The 20,019-nt window shown below is 42.1% G+C and overlaps 1 protein-coding gene across 1 annotated transcript in view; it reads right to left on the reverse strand.

Annotated features, from left to right (window-relative positions):
• Nucleotides 1-2,459: 2,459 nt before the first annotated feature.
• shpk (sedoheptulokinase) overlaps nucleotides 2,460-20,019 on the reverse strand; it is an 18,471-nt gene continuing 911 nt past the window's right edge. Inside the window, exons 2-8 of the mRNA XM_020512572.2 lie at nucleotides 16,424-16,582; nucleotides 11,722-11,863; nucleotides 10,213-10,396; nucleotides 9,076-9,228; nucleotides 8,404-8,579; nucleotides 7,302-7,502; nucleotides 2,460-3,203 (exon numbers count right to left, since the gene is read on the reverse strand). Coding sequence (XP_020368161.1) covers nucleotides 2,809-3,203; nucleotides 7,302-7,502; nucleotides 8,404-8,579; nucleotides 9,076-9,228; nucleotides 10,213-10,396; nucleotides 11,722-11,863; nucleotides 16,424-16,582 — 1,410 coding nt within the window. The 3' untranslated portion in view covers nucleotides 2,460-2,808. The remainder of the gene's footprint in view (nucleotides 3,204-7,301; nucleotides 7,503-8,403; nucleotides 8,580-9,075; nucleotides 9,229-10,212; nucleotides 10,397-11,721; nucleotides 11,864-16,423; nucleotides 16,583-20,019) is intronic.

The following is a 20,019-nucleotide window of genomic DNA, read 5'->3' on the forward strand; positions in this document are numbered from 1 at the left end:
CTTGTGGATGTCCTTTGGCAGGACAAAAAAAAATCAATCCAAAATTTTGCTTTTTGTTTTAAGGACTTCCTCTTCTAAACTAGGCACAGTCGGAGAAGAGGTCAGCAGGAGGTATCTTTATTCATTTACAGCTTGCAATGAAGAGAGTGGAGTGGGAAAGGTTAACTCCCCAGCCTAGATGTGTGCCTTTCAATACTGGACATGATGTTATTTGCCAAAAATAGAAAAGAGAGATTATACAATACTGGAGACTGAGTGATATTGCAAGGAGTCCCGTGGGTACATCAGGAGACTTCAGAATTGCATTAAGTGAGTTAGCACTGAATTCAATAACTGCGGCTTTGTCTTTAGAAGCTATCAGAGAAAACTCCCTAGTCAGTGTAATGCAGTATTCTCAAAAGGATTGGTGGAGACATTAATGAGCTCATTTGCTCACAGATACAGGCAATTAGCATCCCACAAGATGCTTAAAGATTTGTTTCTGAATGCTGAGAAACTGTCAGTGATCTAAGTGCATACTCTTGGTGATATCTGCTATTAAGGCACAATTAAACTCTGATCATTAAGTAAGTGGAGTTAAAACAGTAAAATCTTTAGCTTATGTAATATGAATATTTGAGAATGTTTAATGCATTCATGTGATGTCCCTATGTCTTGTTTTTAATAGAGACATTAAGCATTCACATATATAAATATATAGTCATAAATATAGACTATAAACGTGGAGCAATAAATTTTTGCACAATATGATAAATATTCATAAAATCTTAAATTTTCACAAAATTTAAGAAATACTTATGCAGTGCAATAACAAATCAAATTCATGTTTGTAGAACATGATAAATATTTGCACACTATAAAGTGCACAATGGGTATTCACACAGCATCATGAATATTTAGTGTAATATTTAAATATCTTAATAATGTTTCTCACTGTTTCAAAATTATAGGAATTGTGTCAAAAGTAAATGTTCCAGCATATTTTATTTTATTTCACAGTGTTGATTAACTTGCATTTACATGTATACAACTAACAATCATTACTACCCTGGGCTCAGTTGCAGATCACTTCAACGGTCCACAACATACCACACTACATTTTTAACACAAACATATCCATGATCATACTGAACGGTGGAGCATGCTTGAATGGCTAAATCAGCTACTTCTGCTCCTAATTTGTATATATGCTCATTTGTGGTTGAAAATACAAATACAAAGGTTGAGAGACAATCTAATGTCCCTCTTGTCGAGAATGGCACAGGACTGATAGGGAAGTGATGCAGTTGGGTGGAATCTGACAGAAAAATGCAGACAAATCTCCAAGCTTCATCTTGTATGAAACTGAGTTGGAGGCAGTTCACTCCATATTTCTATAAGTGAAGTAGCTGCACGAGAAATCGGAGGCTCAAATGGAGACACAAAGATCTTTGTGAGGAATAGGAGACTTGTAAATGGGGAGGGGAGGTCAGAAATTGAGAAACAATAGGATTGGACCAGTTTGATGTTTTGTTGTGATGTTGCAGGGGGCATGACTACTGACTGATGTAAAAGTTCCAGCAATCTAATGCTGGCCTTTGCTTTATTTTCATCAGCTTTGCTTACCCAGAGAGTCTGAACGTGCTACAGAGGTGCCCTCTTCTTCCACACACTTGCCACCATGCGAGAGAGAGAGCAATTGGAATGCGGCCTATCCAGTGGAATGCTGGGCCAACTTTAGCAATGATACTATGTCAACAACTACAGCAATAAGGACAGGTTTTGATGCTGAGATAGTAGGAACTGCCAATGCTGGAGAATCTGAGATAAAAGGTGTAGAGCTGGAATAACACAGCAGGCCAAGCAGCATCGGAGGCGCAGGAAAGCTGACGTTTCGGGTCGAGACCCTTCTTCAGAAATGGGGAAGGGGAAGGGGATTCTGAAATAAATAGGGAGAGAGGGGGAGGCGGATAGAAGATGGATAAAGGAGAAGATAGGTGGAGAGGAGACAGACAGGTCAAAGAGGCGGGGTTGGAGCCAGTAAAGGTGAATGTAGGTGGGGAATTAGGGAGGGGATAGGTCAGTCCAGGGAGGACAGACAGGTCAAGGAGGCGGGATGAGGTTAGTGAGGAGGAGATGGGGGTGGAAGGAATGGTTAGGGAGGCGGGGACGAGCTGGGCTGGTTTTGGGATATCGGTCGGGGGAGGGGAGATTTTGAAGCTTGTGGAGTCCACATTGATACCCTAGGGCTGCAGGGTTCCCAAGCGAAATATGAGATGCTGTTCCTGCAGCCTTCGGGTGGCATCATTGTGGCAATGCAGGAGGCCCAGGATGGACGTGTCGTCCATGGAGTGGGAGGGGGAGTTGAAATGGTTCGCGACTGGGAGGTGCAGTTGTTTGTTGCGAACCGAGCATAGGTGTTCCGCAAAGCGGTTCCCAAGCCTCCGCTTGGTTTCCCCGATGTAGAGGAGGCCACAATGGGAACAGCGGATACAGTATACCACGTTAGCAGATGTGCAGGTGAACATCTGTTTGATGTGGAAGGTCTTCTTAGGGCCTGGGATGGGGGTGAAGTGGGGAGGTGTAGGTTTTGATGCTGCTCAGTTAGCATTAACTCTGCATCTGTACCAAGTTCTCTCCAGTTGCACTCAATGGTTGAACTACACTAGGTAAGAAATGGATGAGAAAGCGCTGGGAGATTACTTTTGCCAACTCATTCATGTATTTTCCTTAATTAGTGGGGAAACATTGTGATCAGTTCAGATACACACTCTGATTGGATATTGATTTACATTCTCCTGATTTAATTTCTGGGAGTTTCTTTCCTCCCTATTTCCGGTCTAGCATCACCATAGCAACACCGACTGCTGAATCCACGTTCTTCCCATATACAATAGGAAGAGTGAAAACTTTCTCCACCTCCTGCTTCAGCACCTCATTCCAGGTCAGTGCACTCCCGCTGCCCATAATCCTCCGCACCCCAGATTCAATCAGCCGTTGGCACGGTAACATGGAGTTCAGGTTTTTCACAATGCCACGACATAGCGCTCTGATCACGTGACCCAAAGAGAGGTTGGATGGGGAGATGTTAGTCACTGAAGCCAGCTGGTCAGGTGAATGCCTCTCTCCAAAAAGGGTTGCCTGCACTGCAAGGTCAGTGTCAGTAATGGTTAGAGCAGCGTGTACGGACTGAGAATAGATGACCGATTCTGGAACCGCCTGTCCTGTGGGAGTAAATAAAAACCAGCAGTGGAAGTACAGGGAGGCAGCAATTGTTGTTGTTGTGTCGCCAGACTATACGGCTGCCCTCTCATTACAGAAAGATGTTTGGTGGTGATTTAGCCCAAGGGCCACCGTAACTTAGGCAAGGGGAAGAGGTTCAGAAGGAGAGTCCTTCATGGTAACCTCAGCTTGTGATGGGAATTGAACCCACACTGTTGGCATCACATTGCTTCCCAAACCAATTGTCCAGCCAACTGAACTAAACCAAACCCCAGCAGTGGCATAGTGGTAATATCACTGGACTAAAGATCCAGAGGCCCAGCCAAAGCTTTAGGAAAATAGATTCATTACTCACCATTGCAGTTATAGATTCATTGAGGTCTACAGCACAGAGAAAAGCCTTTCGGCCCAAGAAGTCAAAAACAAGCACCCGATTATTCTAATTGCATTTTCCATCTCTTGACTTGTATGCCTTGTAACTAATATTATAGCTCCAGTTGTTAGACTCTGAATTCAATTAATTAATAAATCATGAATTAAAAGCTAGCCTTTGCAATGAAGCTAATTTTGATTGCTGTAAAAACCATCTGATTTACTAATGTCCTTTAGGGAAGGAAATCTGATCTGGACTAGATATGAAAAAAGAACAAGAACAAAGAAAATTACAGTACAGGAACAGGCCCTTCGGCCCTCCAAGCCTACACCGACATGCTGCCCGTCACAACTAAAACCCCCTACCCTTCTGGGGACCGTATCCCTCTATTCCCATCCTATTCATGTATTTGTCAAGACACCCTTTAAAAGTCACTATAGTATCTGCTTCCACTACCTCCCCCGGCAGCGAGTTCCAGGCACCCACCACCCTCTGTGTAAAAAACTTGCCTCGTACATCACCTTCAAACCTTGCCCCTCACACCTTAAACACATGGCCCCTTGTAACTGACTCTTCCACCCTGGGAAAAAGCTTCTGACTGTCCATGCCTTTCATAATCTTGTAGACCTCTATCAGGTTGCCCCTCAACCTTCATCGTTCCAGTGAGGACAACCCCAGTTTCTCCAACCTCTCCTCATAGCTAATGCCCTCCATACCAGGCAACATCCTGGTAAATCTTTTCTGTGCCTTCTTCAAAGCCACCCACATCCTTCTGGTAGAATTGAACACATTATTCCAAATGCAGCCTAACTAAGGTTCTATAAAGCTGCAACATTACCTGCCAATTTTTAAACTCAATGCCCCGGCCAATGAAGGCAAGCATGCCATATGCCTTATTGACTACCTACTCCATCTGCGTTGCCACTTTCAGTGACCTGTGTACCTGTACATCCAGATCCCTCTGCCTATCAGTACTCTTAAGGGTTCTGCCATTTACTGTACATTTTCCATCTGGATTAGATCTTCCAAGATGCATTACCTCGCATTTTTCCGGATTAAACTCCATCTGCCATCTCTGCCCAAGTCACCAATCGATCTATATCCAGCTGTATCCTTTGATGGTCCTCATTGCTATCTGCAATTCCACCAACTTTTGTGTCATTGGCAAACCCTCACTAATCAGACCAGTTCCATTCTCCTCCAAGTCATTTATATATATTACAAAACAGCAAAAGGTCCCAACACTGCTCCCTGAGGAACGCCACTAGTCACAGCCCTCCATTCAGAACACACCCTTCCACTACTACCCTCTGTCTTCTATGACCAAGCCAGTTTTTTTATAGGACTTCACTTTACAGTGGGTCAACCCTTAAATGCCTTCTGAAATGGTCTAACAAGTCACTCAGTCGTACCAAACCCCAAAAGTAAAGTCAAAAAGAAGTGAAACTGGATGGATCACCCAGCATTGACCTAGCGCCAGCAACAACAACAACAGCAAATCCAGCCATGTCAAACCAACAAAATCCTCCTTACTAACATCTGGGGTCTTGTGGAAAAATTGGGAAAGCTGTCCCACTGACCTGTCAACCTACTTTGTCCCATCCTTAGAAATCTGCCTATCACATGTGCATCTGTCCATGTGGGCTTGTGTTGAGCCCACGAATATTGATTGGGACCCCACTTTCATGTTGAGGGTATTGTGCTGTATAGCACTAACACCATACTAAATGGGATAAATTTAGAACAGATCTAGCAACTCAAAACCTGACATGCATGAGGTACTGTAGACCATCAGCAATAGAATTGTATTCAACCACTCAAATTAAAGCACAATACTGCGGATGCTAGAGACCTGAAATAAAATCAGAAAGCACTGGAGAAACTCAGCAAAGCTGGAAGCATCTGTACAGAGTGAAACAGACTTAACATTTCAAGTCTAATCACTCTTCTTCAGAAGTTAATATTTCTCTCTCCATAGCTGCTGCCATACCTGCTGATTTACGATAACATGTTCTATTTTTATTCAACCACCACCTGTAACATCATGAATCGGCACATGCCCAACTTTACAATTACCATCAAGCCTGGGGACCAACTCTGGTTTAATGAAGAGTGCAGGAAGGAAGTATGCCAGGATCAGCAGCTAAAACAGCCACATCTGGAGTACTGTGCGCAGTTCTGGTCACCATATTATAAGAAAGACGTGATTGCACTGGAGGGGTGCAAAGGAGATTTATCAAGTTGTTGCCTGGGATGGAGCATTTCAGCAATGAAAAGAAGTTGGATAAACTTGGCTTGTTATTTTGGTGCAGAGAAAGTTAAGGGAAGACCTGATTGAGATATACAAGATTATGAGGAGCATGGATGGGTAAATAGAAAGCAGCTGTTCCTCTCAGTGGAAGGGTCAATAATAAGGGGGGCATAATTTTAAAGTGAAAGGCAGGAGGTTGAGAGGATTTGAGGAAAAACATTTTCACCCAGAGGGTAGTGAGAGTCTGGAGTGCGCTGCCTAGGAAGGTAACTGAAGTGGGAAATATCATAACCTTTAAAAAGTACTTGGATGAACATGTGAAATATCATAACATTTAAGGCTAGGGTCCTAGTATGGAAAAGTGGGACTAGCGTATTTTTGGTGGTACAGACTCAATAGGCCAAAAGGCCTCTTCTGTACTGTGTGGTTTAATGATTCTATGAACATACCTAAAAATGACGTGTCAACTTCATGAAGCTACAACACAGGACTACTTGCATGCCAATTATCAGAAGCAGCATGTGATATACATGTGATAAGTAGACCTACAACCAATGGATTAGATCAAAACTTAGCGGTCTCTGATTGACGTAGAAAACTGTCCATTTGCTTGGATGAGTGAATCTGCATCAACAGTTAAGAAGCTTGTCAACATTCAGGACAAATATTTGGCACACCACCTATCACCTTGAACATTCAGTCCCTCCACCATTGATGCACTATATACGTGCGTGTATACCATCTAAAAGATGCACTGCGCAATTTACCAGAATTCCTTCAACAGCATCTTCCAAACCTCTAACACTACCATCTCAATAATCAAGGGCAGCAGATACATGGGAACACTACCCACTGCAAGTTCCCCTCCGAGGCACTCACCATCCAACTTTGGAACCATATCTCCATTTCTTAACTATCATCTTGTCAAAATCCTCGAACCTCCTCCTGAACGGCATTGGAGAGTATGCAATAAACAGTAATGAATAGACACAGTAAATAGATAGTGATGGATGTGTGGACAAATTGAAGGGATGAAGAAGGTGGAACAGAAACTCTAAAGGATGGAGTTGAAAGTATAAGTAGGTGAGGTGAATAGAGATGAGTGATAGACAGGTTGAAACAAAAGAAATGGAGGGTCAGACAGATGGAAGGACACAGTTGCAGCCAAGCACTTTGAAGAACAAAAATAGATGGAGAGACTAAATAATAGATCACAGGATACTTATTTAATGTTGGAGAAGGAGAGACAGACAGTAAGGGGCAGAAGAGATAGACAATGAAGGGACAGAGACCGAGACCGAGACTGAGAGACAGACAGCAAAGGGTAGAGATGGAAAGATGGAAAGATGGACAGACAGTGAAGGGTAGAGGTGGAGAGATAGAGGCCTGTACTTAAGCGTCTTGTTTTGTTTTCTTGGATCCAACAATCTGGAATGCGATTTGCATCTTTCACCAATGCTAAAGAAAGTTTCTTACCTAACTCCTGCATCCATTGTTTCAACATCTCAATGAAGGAAGCCAGTACATTTCCACCATTCAGTGCAGCAGCCACAACCAAGTAAATTCCATCAAAATACGGAAAATATGCAATGCTCGCGGTGGGATTGGGTCGAGCTGGTGGCTGGAAGCCAGGATTCAAGGCAAAGGTCAACTGGGCAGAAGTACTGATATTCAAAACTAGACAGTAAGAAAGATCTTAATCAGGAACTCACAATTGATTCTATGAACAGTTTATCCTTCAAAATTGACATTCAAAATCCTGGAACTTACTCTGGGATTGTATCTGCCTAAGCCTTCTGTCATAAAATGGACACTCACATTTCCCACATTATACACCATCTGCCAAATGTTTGCCCATTCACCTCACCTAATTATAGCCCTTTGCAGATTCAGTATTTTCCTCACAATTTGCTTTCCTATCTTTGTGTCAGCAGTCAATTCTGTTATAATAAATTCTGTCCCTCCATTCAAGCTATTGATTGTAAATAGTTCAGGTCTCAGCAAGGATTCCTGTAGCTTGCCACTAATTACATTTTTCCAATCTGAAAATGATCCGCTCATCGCGACTCTCTGTTAGTCATCCAATTCCTTATCTATGCTATATCACCCCAAAAAATGTCAGCAGTTATCTTGTCTAGTCATTTCTTATGAGGCACCTTATCAAATGCCTTTGGAATTGCCTTTAATCACCTTGTCTATTACATCCTTAAAGTGCTCTAATAAATTTGTCAAAGGTGATTTCCATTTCACAAAACCATGTTGCCTCTGCCTGACTGTGTTATAGTTTTCTAAGTATCCCATTACAACTCCCTTGATAATGGATTCCAGTTGTGTCCTAAGGACAGATATTAGGTTAATCAACCTATAGTTTCCTGTTCTGCCTCCCATCATTCTTGAGTAAAGGTGTTACATTTGCAGTTTTCTATAGTCTGCACTAGGGACATCAATATACTAGGTTCTAGTTTATTGTTTCTGACAAATTATCTTCCAGACCTGTAGGGCAATGAATTATATATTTGTAAACATGCTGAAACATTACTGTTTTATAACATGAAGACAAGCCTCTTTCCTCCCTTACTTGCATCTGTTGTCTCCGTCATGCATGAGTACACAGAACATTGGAAATCACCTAGCGCCACACCAACTTCTGTCCTCTCTGGCACACCGTACCATTCATGAACTGTCTTTCCAGCAATTGCGCCGGGTTCCACGACCACAGGCAGCAAGCATGTGGGAAATCCAGAATCCTGCAATCTGGAAGAGATGAGGAAATACCTGAGAGAGAAGCCTTAGTTGATCAGAGACAGAACAAAGATAGCTCAGTGCAACTTGGGTTGCTTCAATTTCTCTTTCTGGGGGTAGCTGTTAAGACAGTTCCCATAGAATAAGTGTGCTTTTAATTCAGCAATAAATTTCAGAATCCCACACAAGGAGATGAGAAGAGGAGTGGGAGATCGTGAGGTTGACACATTGGTGCCATCATGTGTAGGTGTCCCCTGTACAAGGATTGGGGCAGGCTAGACAGAGTTTAACTCTGTTCCTAACCTGCGCCTGACCCAGGAGTGCATGATGCTATGGTGTAAAGTTCACCATTCCCTGGCAATAATATCAGGATATGTCAGAGATTTTACTAAGTATCTGTGCAGAATATGCTTCCAACTCCTAGCTAAAGGTAGTGCATTTCTTGCGGAAATGGTAGGTAGTTGTTTCAGGCCCTGGTTTCTTCGTACAGGATTAAATGCAGGCTTACATTTGCAGATTCCAAGTCCCACATCTCGTATTAAAATACCCCCAACTGGCAGCATTCTGGGTTGACATCAGTGGTCTCTTAAGCCCACACAAGACAGCAACAACATAGTCATGGATGGTCCCTGCTGCATTATAGGACTCCAAAAATTGGGGCCTGGAAAACAAAAATAACTGGGCTTTTACCAATAACTATACAACTTAATATGTCATAAGTCAGCACTTTCAAAATAAGTTTTAAAACATTTCTTGCTATAAACTGTTAAAGGACACAGTATAAGCTTATATACTATTGCTAGTTAAGCAATATACTATTGGTAATTTGATACAGCTATTCAAAATCATGAGGATTCTGCACAGAGTAGATAGAATCTGCTCCCATTGGCTGAAGGATCAAGAATGAAAGGGCACAGATTTGAAGTAATTGCTAGAAGAATCAACACATTGTAAATGTGGAGTTTGTGAGAATTGGGGACCATTTTGAGATACTGGCTAATGCAAGGAATCCTCCCAGCCTGCACAGAGGGGAGATTCACAAAGTGTACATTTCTAATTACTCCTCAAAGAAACTGAAGTAACGTCCAGCCTGTTATGCCATTCAATGAGACTGTGGCTGATGGCATTTACTCTGCTTTGCCCCATATCCCTCCATATCTTTGGCTAACAAGATCCTGTCATTCTCAGATTTAAATTTAACAATTGATCAAACATCAATTGCTGTTTGCAGGAGAGTTCTAAATTTGTAGCACCCTTGTGTGAACAATTGTTTCCTGATTTTAATTTTGAAAGATCTGACTCTAATTTTTAGACTACACCACCTAGATTGCCCGAACATGGAAAGTTTCTATCTACTCCATCAGTTCCCCTTAATAGCTTGAGTGGTTCGATCAGATCATCCCTTAAAGATCCAAACTGCAGGAAATTGCCACACTAAAATACATCCCCGAGTGGTTTCAACAGGTTATCCCTGTTTCAAATCAGCAATGACATGGCAATGTCTACCTCACTGTAGTCACCAGTCAAACCTTATAATTGTTTATTTAGTAATATTTTGATTCAGCAATACATGGGAAAACAATTACTGCTGAAAAGTTGAGATGTTTGACCTGAGATGTTTGTGAACAAGTTTGGAAACATCTACCTGTTTCTCTTGTACCAGAAAATGGTGGCACAGCCAAAGCCTGTGGCAAGGCTGAGATGTGAATCAGGCTGGGTGAGTGAATTGAGAAACTCACGACTGCAGCGACCATCTTGCCATGTGATCAAGTGACTAGTTTTCTTAGGCTGGAACGTGAAACCTATTTCACCTCCCTGCCAAATACAGCCTAAAACAGAGAACAGAAAAGACATTGAATCTGTGTCTCTCAAGGTGAACCAAACATGATGCTCAACATCCTACTGTTCCTGATGTCATTTTCCATCAATATCTGGTTATTAATTGTGGTTGTTCCAGCTTCTCCACAATATACTTGTGACCTTATTTAATAAGGGTGAAATTGATTCCTTCCCTGGTTTAGCTCCCTTGCCTTTAAGCTCTATTAGTGTTTTTAAACTGAAATGCAAGATGAGTTGAATTTAAAAATAAAACCCCATTTGCCAAATGTTGAGTGTTTTCTCTTGTTGTTCAGCCCTGGTTCGATAAATTATCAAAATTAAAACAGTGGGATCTTCAAAAGGCTGCAAGCTTTCAGTGCGATTAAAAAAGTATCAAGAGACATTTTGAAATAGAATCAGATAGCAGCAGTAATTCACTCCACTCTTTTGAAACTGATGGTGGAGGCTCTGACATTTTCTAGACCTTCACTGGTTCTCCATAATTCACAAAACTTTAAGACTCCAGCACAAACTTGTATGGGCCTTTAGTACAGTTGTGCAGGAGTGCTGTACTATCAAAGGCGCTGTCTTTTGTTCGAAACATTAAACTGAAACCTTGTCTGCCCCTCAGGTGAATATAAGGTATCCTTTGACATAACTCAGAAAAGAGTAGGGCACTTCATCCAGTGTCCTGGCTAACATGTATCTCAACTAACATCAAAAAGACTGAGGTTCTTGTCAAATACTGTCTGTAGGAGCTTGATGTGTGTTTTATTAGCTACTATGGTGTTCCCATGCATTTACTGCCCTTGTTCTTCTGCTGATAGAGGTCTTAAGGTTTGAAAGGTGTTGTTGAATGAGCCAAACTGACTGTGCCTATTCAGATGATTATTATCCAAGTACCCATTGAACATATCTTTTTGTAACAGATTATAGCATTTTCTCTACTTCTGATGTAAAGCTAACAGGTCTTGCTCCCTTATTAAATAATGGGGTGACAATCTGCAAGAACTATTCCAGAACCTATCAAATGTTATGATCACCAATGATCGGCGCCTTTAGCCTCTGCAGTATCCAGTGCCTTCAACTATTTCTTGATATCCTGTGGCATGAATCAAACTGGCTGAAGACTATAACCATGATACTGGGAACCCAGTAGAAGACCTCAAAGATCTCACCATGGAGATGGTTCAAAACATGTTCCCAAATTTTATGTAGAATGCAGACTGAAATTCATGCTCTCCTTTGCACAGTGCTGGGTTCTGTCTCTGTGCCAGTCCTCAGTGAGTAAAAAGCAGCAGGCTGATTTCCACCTGTACTGTATTCCACCACTTACCTTCCTCACTTTTCCAGAATACAACACCATGCATCTGTCCGGAGACTCCAATTCTCACCACCTTGCGGAGACGTTCTCTGGGCAGAGCAGCAACACAGCTGTTAATGGCTAACACAATCCGAGCAACATCCTGTTCTCGACACTGAAATAAAAATCAAGGAGACAAACCACTTGGGAAGTAGTCGGCCTTTTCATAACAGGGCAGTTTAGAGTCAACCATATTGCCATGTGTCTGGAGTCGCATGTTGGCCAGTGCAAGTAAGGATGGCAGATTTCTTTCCCTAAAGGACATTAGTGAATTAGAATGGCTTTTACAACAATCAATGATAGCTTCATGTTGGCCATTACTGAGACAAGCTTTCAATTCCAGATTTACTAATTAATTGAGTTTTAATTCCACCATTTGAAGTTGTGTTCCAGAGAATTACCTTGGGTCCTGGATTACTAGTCCAGCTACATTATCACTATCGCCCCATGTCCCCAATCCTCTTATGTAGCTATTAAATTGCTCAGATCACCACCAGCAGTGATGACAGACCAGTGCAAGCCTAATCTTAGATACAACTGAATAAATGCTCTCTGGGCATAGTCCTCAAGACTGGTAGGAGAAATTCAAGTAGTTTTCGAGAATGGGGAGTTGGCAGGGAAAGAAAGGAGAGGTTCTCCTTCTTGTTTTCTCTAACTGTAATGGAGGATGCTAAGAAAAACCTCCTGGAAAGGTGTCAGCATTTACCCTAGTTTTCTTTGGCTGACAAGAGATATTGAGGCTTTGACTAGAAAAAAGGAGGCACGGTTCAGGAACAGGCGGCTGAGATCAAGGGAATCTCTGGAGGTATATAGGGGATAAGAAAGAAATCAGGAGGGGAAAAAGGGGGCAATGAGATAGCTTTGGCTGAGAAGATTAGGGTGAATCCAAGAGATTCTTTAAGTATGTTATTGGAAAAGGAATAACTAGAGAGAGAATAGGACCCCTCAAGGGCCAAAGTGGACATGTATGTGTGGAACCGCAGTTGATGGGTGAGGTTCTCAATGAATATTTCTCCTCTTGTGTTTACCACGGAGAAAGATATGAAGACTTGGGAACCTGGGGAAGTTAGTGGCGTTATCTTGGGGACAGTCCATATCACAATAGAGTCGGTATTGGAAGTATACAATGTATGAAGATGGATAAATCTTCCAGTTCTGACCAGATATATCCAAGAACCTGCAAGAGACTACAGAAGAAATTTTAGGGGCCCAGGCTGATATATTTGCATCATCATTAGCCATGGGGGAGGTTCCGGAAGACTGGAGGGTAGCGAATGTTGTGCCCTTATTCAAGAAGGGCTGTAAAGAAAAACCTGGCAATTATAGACCAGTAGGCTTAACACCTGTGGTAAGTAAGTTACTTGAGAAGATTCTGAGGGATAAGACGTACATGCATTTGGAAAGACAGGGTTTGATTAGGAGTAGTCAGCACAGCTTTGTGTGTGGAAGATCATGCCTCATAAATCTGTTAAGAGTTCTTTAATGAAGTGACCAGGAAGGTTGACGAGGGCAGGGTGGTAGACGTAGTCTATATGGATTTCAGTTAGACCTTTGATAAGATTCCACATGGTAGGCTGCTCTGGAAGGTTAGATCGTATGGAATCTAGGAGAGCTGGCAAATTGGATACACAATTGGCTTGATGGTAGGAAGCAGAGAGTAACAGTGGAAGGATGCTTGTCGGACTGGAAGCCTGTGACTAGTGGTGTGCCTCAGGGGTGCTGGACCCATTGCTGTTTGTTATCTATAGCAATGATTTGGATGAGAATGTACAAGGCATGATTAGCAAGTTTGCGGATGACACTAAAATAGGCGGTATCATGGACTGTGAGGAAGGTTATCAGAAATTGCAGCAGGATCTTGATCAGCTGGGGAAGTAGGCCAAGAAATGGCAAACGGAGTTTAATAATGATAAGTGTGAGGTGTTGCATTTTGGAAAGTCAAATCAAGGTAGGAGCTTCATGGTGAATGGTAAGGCCTGAAGGAGTGTAGTGGAACGGAGGGACCTTGAACTTCAGGTGCACAGTTCTCTGAAAGTGGAGTCACAAGTACACGGGGCAGTGAAGAAGGCTTTTGGCACACTGGCCTTCATCAGTCAGGGCACTGAGTATAGAAGTTGGGAAGTTACATTGCAAATGTACAAGACATTGGTGAGGCCACACTTGGAGTATTGTGTACAGTTTTGGTCATCTTGCAATAGGAAGGATGTTATTAAACTGGAAGGAGTACAGAGGAAATTTACAAGGATGTTGCCAGGACTCAAAGGACTGAGTATAGGGAGAGGTTGGACAAGCTAGGACTTTTTTCTTTAGACTGTAGGAAACTGAGGAGGGATCTTATAGAAGTGTATAACATCATGAGAAGTATGGATAGGGTGAATGTACTCAGTCTTTTTCCCAGGGCTGGGAAATTGAGGACTACAGGGCATCAGTTTAAGGTAAGAGGGGAAAGAATACATGGGAACCTGAGGGGCAAATTTTTACACAGAGGGTGGTACACATATGGAATGAGCTGCTAGCGGAAGTGGTTGAAGTAGGCACATTAATAACATTTAAAAGGCATTTGGACGAATACATGGATAGGAAAGATTTGGAAGGATATGGGTCGATTGCAGGGAAATGGGCTTAGCGTGGATGGACATTTTGGTCAGCATGGACCAGTTTGGGCCAAAGGGCTTGTCTCTGTGCTGTAGGACTCTTTGACTCTATTGCCAGACAATGCAGGGTGTCCTTTATTTCTTTAAGGTAAACATGGTGCAGTGAGAAGATTTTATCTCCACGGTTACACTTTACAAAAGTCCAAGTTGCAACAATGACAGGAAAAGCAATGTGTCGTTAACTGAGTACATGCAGATTTCTGCTGATTCAAAATCATTATCTTATCTTTACCCATCATCTAGGAGGAGACTGTTTTTGCTTTCTTTTCCTCTAGTTTAAATTAACAATTCTAATTCATAAAAATTACAGAGTTTATGGCACAGAAGGAGGCAATTTTATTCAATGAGCCTATTCTAGATCATGGAAAAAGCTGTTCAATTATTCCCTCTTCTTTCCTCACATTTCTGAAAGTCCTTTCTTTTCATGTAGATTTTTTTTCTGAAATAGACAATTTTTTATTAAGCAAGGGTATCAAGGGATATGGGCCCAGGGCAGGTATATGGAGTCAGGCCACAGATCAGTCATGATCTTATTGAATGGTGGAGCAGGCTCCAGGGGCTGATTGGCCTACTCCTGTTCCTATGTATTTATCCAATTCCCTTCAGAAAGTTACCAGTGAATTTGCTACTGTCACCTTCCAGTCATTCTATATCACAATCACTGGGTAAAATCTTCCATCACCTCCCCTCTTGTTATTTTGCACATTACCTTAAATTAAGTAAATTCACCTTTAGATTCAGGGTTCTTTCTAAAGATCCAGGCACAAAATCTAGGTGCAGAGCTGAAGGAGGGCTTCCCTGTTGAGAAGCCGTTATTTTTGGGAGATGTTAAAGCAAGGTTCCATCTGCCAAGTAAAAGATGTTCTGGAACAGCAGGGGCGTTCTCCTGATGCCCTGGGCAATATTTATCTCACAGTCACCAGCTCAAAAACAGATTATCTGGTCATTATCACCTTGTGTTGTGTGAGACATTGCTGTGTGCAAATTGGTAGCTATGTTTCTTGCACACAACAGTGACCACACTTCAAAAGTATTTTGTTGTCATTGGCTGAAAGCCACTTTCGAATGTTGTGAAATCACTGTAGAAAGGCAAGGGTTTTCTTTATTAGGAAGACTGGCCTTGAAAATGCAATTCAATGAGGCAGCCAGTGCAAAGGTACGGACGCATGTGTACAATTCTGGTCACCCTGCTGTAGGAATGATGTTATTAAACTGGAAATGGTGCAAAAAAGATTTACAAGGATGTTACGGAGACTGGAAGGTTTGATTTGTAAGGAGAGGCTGGAACTATTTTCTCTGGAGCATAGGAGATTGAAGGGTGACTTTATAGAGATTATAAAATCATGAGGGCTATAGCCTAGGTCTTTTCCCCTGGGTAGGGGAGTCCAAAACCAGAGGGTTTTGGAGGGTATGGTGATGGGGAAAGATTTAAAGGGAACCTGAGGGGCAACTCTTTCACACAGAGCTTGGTGAGTGTATGGAACAAGCTGCTAAAGGAAGTGGTAGAGGTGGGTACAATTACAACATTTAGAAGCCAGTTCGACAGGTACGTAGATAGGGTCATACAGCACGGAAATGGACCCTTCAGTCCAAGTTTCTCAAAATAAACTAGTCCCACTTGCCTTCATTTGGCCAACATCCCTCTAAACCTCTCCACTCCATCCAGTCCTAGCAACATCCTCAAAAATCTTTTCTGAACCCTCTTCAATTTAATAATATCCTCCCTGTAGCAGGGTGACCAGAACTATACACAGTACTTCAAAAGTAGTCTCATGAATGTCCTGTACAACTTCAATATGACATCCAAACTCCTATACTCAATGGTCTGACCAATGAAGGCATTTGTGCTAAATGCCTTCTTAGAGGGATATGGGCCAAATGCAGGCAAATGGGTCTAGGTCAGTTTATGAAACCTGGTTGGCATGGATGGCTTGGGCCAAAGGGCCTGTTTCCGTGCTATATGACTCTATGACTCTAAAATCAAAGCCAGCTACGGTTTTCTGATACTTTACTTCCTTTACCTTGTCTCCCTCCAGGCTGCTGATGTCTGCCTTAGTTTCCTTCATCTGGCTATCAACCACTGCCCGGCTCTCAGCCTCCACCAATACTACCTTTATTGAGCTTGTACCAACATCCAGACCCAGAACATACTGGGAAGAAGCTTGCAAACTCATTTTCATCTGTGAAAACACAAAAGAAACTTACATTGTTGATTTATATAGCACCTTTAATGTTGTAAAATCTCCCTGGTCGCTTCACAAAAGGGTGTCAAACAACTTTTGGCACTGAGTCACTATGGAGGTACAGGTTAAAAAAAGAGCTTAGTCAAAGAGGGAGGTTTTTTAAGGGTGAAAATTAAAGGAGAAAGGAGACAAGGTTGGGCAGGACATTTCACAGCCATGGACCCAGGCAGGTGAGGAAAGCATTACCAATATTGGATTAGGACAACGAATGCAAGAGGTGTGAATTGGAGTGTCACACTGATCGCAGAGGGTGATAGGGATCAAGGAGGCTACAGAGAAGTTATGAAGGCATTTAAGAAGGAGAGTGGGGTTTCCACTCTGAGATTACAAGGTGTATCTTCTATAATTGTGAAGTGGTTTAGCATTGTAAAGTTTGACAGCAAAGATGTGTATCTTAACTAGATGAAAATAACAGTACATATTTTGTAGAAACAAGCATACCAGAATCCTCTAAAATATATTTTGATAAATACACAATTGTAGGACCAACTCCGACCGGGGACAAAAACTCAAGTGGAAGATGTTTGTTCAAGCAGAAACTGGTTCATGCAGGGAGAGGGCCAAAGAATCTTCCCTGAATTGGAAGGGAGATCAATGACACTCTCTGATTTTTTCAGGGAAAATACAACATTTTATACACTTTGTTACAATGATCAAGCAGTCACTGTCCTTCCCTCTTAATTCATACTCCCAATCCCATGGTTTACCTAATCAATGATGGGTATTCCTACAGACAGCTCCAGATCCCCATGGTCTTATGGCGTTTGTAATCTTTGGGCCTTAGGATCTTTCAATGCATCCTATTCATTCACATTCCAAAAGTTTACTGGCTACACTCCTTTGGATCTGTCTCAGGCTTCTTATGTCTAAGGACAGTGTGAATTCTATTATTCATTGACTACATGCACTTTATTTTATCAAATTCAGCCATTCCTCTAATATTTCCCACTGTCCCAATTACATAATGTTAAAATAAAAAATCAGTTAGTTTTAATTAATTGCTACAAGATTAATTTCTATTATAAAGTTAATTATAAAGTGTAATATTACACAACTACTTCTACTGATAGCATATTGTAATTTATGGGTTGTGAGCAATCTGTCTTGTTCAGGGCATAACAGGAGGCATCGCCTAAGGCTAGTTAACCTTCACATCTAGGCTTAAATTTTTTTTAATGCCGATATTATATTCTGGTTATGTATTGAAACCAACTTCTATGATTAAAGCATTTTTAACTAGAAACTATTTAATATTGCAGGTAGCTTCAAAGAAGCAACTATTTGTTACAAAATAACTTTAGCTGTCATCCTTGCAGCTGTTTAGGGACTTTATCTAGCACCTGATGTTATTCAGTTATTGGGACAATCATTCTTTTATTAATAAGGTTAGAATTGGTCATTTATCCTAAAGCATCCTTTTAGCAGAATTGTCTCAGATGGGAACATACAGCATTCTTTCACTGACCTTCTAGCAGTTCTGTTCAAAGGCACCATTGAATTTCACTGTGTGAGCAGGGTGCTTAGTTTTGCTCAGCTTCTATCTGCCATCTTGTAAGCAGGCATGGGCTGCTTAGTTTGGTCAGGTACAAATCACCTTACATGGCCAGCTACAGGTCACCCCTACAACATCCATTGTCGATAGTCGGAAAAACCCATCTGGTTCACTAATGTCCCTTAGGGAAGGAAACTGCCATCCTTACCTAGTCTGGACTACATGTGACTCCAGACCCGCAGCAATGTGGTTGACTTTTAACAGCCCTCTGGGCAATTAGGGATGGGCAATAAATGCTACCCGGCCAGCAACACTCTCATCCCGTGAATGAATAAAAAAAAATCTTTGTTAATTATTTGTTGGACCCTGAACTGGAATATTGTGGTCAAATTTGGGCAGAGTGTTTTAACATAGTGTGGTGATATACTTAGAAAAAACTACTATTGTATTCATTTGAGTTGAAAGGATTAAGGGGTTTGATCCATGAAGATTTTAAATAGAAAAAAATGAGAGGAAATTATCACTTCAGCAGGAGGCTTAGTAACCAGAGGCCACAGACTTAAAACAAACAAAAATAGAAATTGGCAGGGAAATTCAGGTCAGGCAGCATATGTTAAACAGACAAACAGAGTGAACATTTTGAATACAGTAAACCCTTGTTCAGAACTAACCCCACAGACTGTAACCACAGACTTAAGCTAACTAAGATAAGAACAAGAAGGATCTAATGAAAACCTTTTGAGTATTTTGAAAAAAAAGACATGTTAATGATGCTCATTCATCAGGATAGTTTGCAAGAATACCAATTGAAGGTGAGCACATTAGCAGGCTGATTGTAAACGTGCAGATGGTGGGTCAGTGGTTAGCACTACTGCCTCACACTTTATTTTAGGGCCAGGGATCGGGTTTGATTCCAGCCTCGGGTGACTGTCTGTGTGGAGTTTGCACATTCTTCCTGTGTCTATGTGGGCTTCCTCCAGGTGCTCTGGTTTCCTCCTACACTCCAAAGATGTGCAGGTTAGGTAGACTGGCCACGCAAAGTCAATGGGCTGAATGGCCTGCTTCCACACTGCAGGGATTCTACGACTTCCATGGAAAGTGACTGGTGAGGAGTTGCCATGGAGCGGGGTCATGCTGACTCCTTCTGACTGACGATTAGGACCTTCTGATTGAAAAACTGAAAGAACTGCGGATGTTGTAAATCAGGAACAAAAACAGAAGTTGCTGGAAAAGCTCAGCAGGTCTGGCAGCATCTGTGAAGAAAAAATCAGAGTTAAAGTTTCATGTCTGGTGACCCTTCCTCAGAACTGATGGTGGCTGGGAAAACGTTGGTTTATTGCAGAAAACAGGGAGGGGGAACGAGTAAACAATATGATCAAGGACAGAGCCCGAAGAGAAAGAAGAGCAGTTGGATAGACAAAGGAGTTGATAACGATCTGGCTAGGATGGTGAATAGCTGTTAATGGGGACCGTTAGTGACCAACAACAGGTAGCGTGTAATGGCAGGCTATGTGGTAACAAGGCCTGGTGTGTGGGGTAGGGGACTAGGACATGGGAGAGTTAGGCCCTAAAATAATTGAACTCGATATTGAGTCCGGAGTGCTGCAGGGTCCCAAGTGGAAAGTGAGGTGTTGTTCTTCCAGCTTGTGTTGAGCTTCACTGGAACACTGCAGTAAGCCAGAGACAGAGATGTTGGCCAGGGAGCAGGGTGGTGTGTTAAAGTGGCAGGCAACTGGAAGCTCAGGGTCTTTTTTTGCGAGCAGAACGTAGATGTTCTGCGAAGCGGTCACCCAGTCTCCTCTACATTGGGGAAACGAAGCGTGGACTGGGTGACCGCTTCGCGGAACATCTACGTCCTGCTCGCAAAAAAAGACCCTGAGCT

This window comes from Rhincodon typus, chromosome 26, assembly GCF_021869965.1.
Source record: "Rhincodon typus isolate 14 chromosome 26, sRhiTyp1.1, whole genome shotgun sequence".
In the NCBI taxonomy this organism is placed as follows: domain Eukaryota; kingdom Metazoa; phylum Chordata; class Chondrichthyes; order Orectolobiformes; family Rhincodontidae; genus Rhincodon; species Rhincodon typus.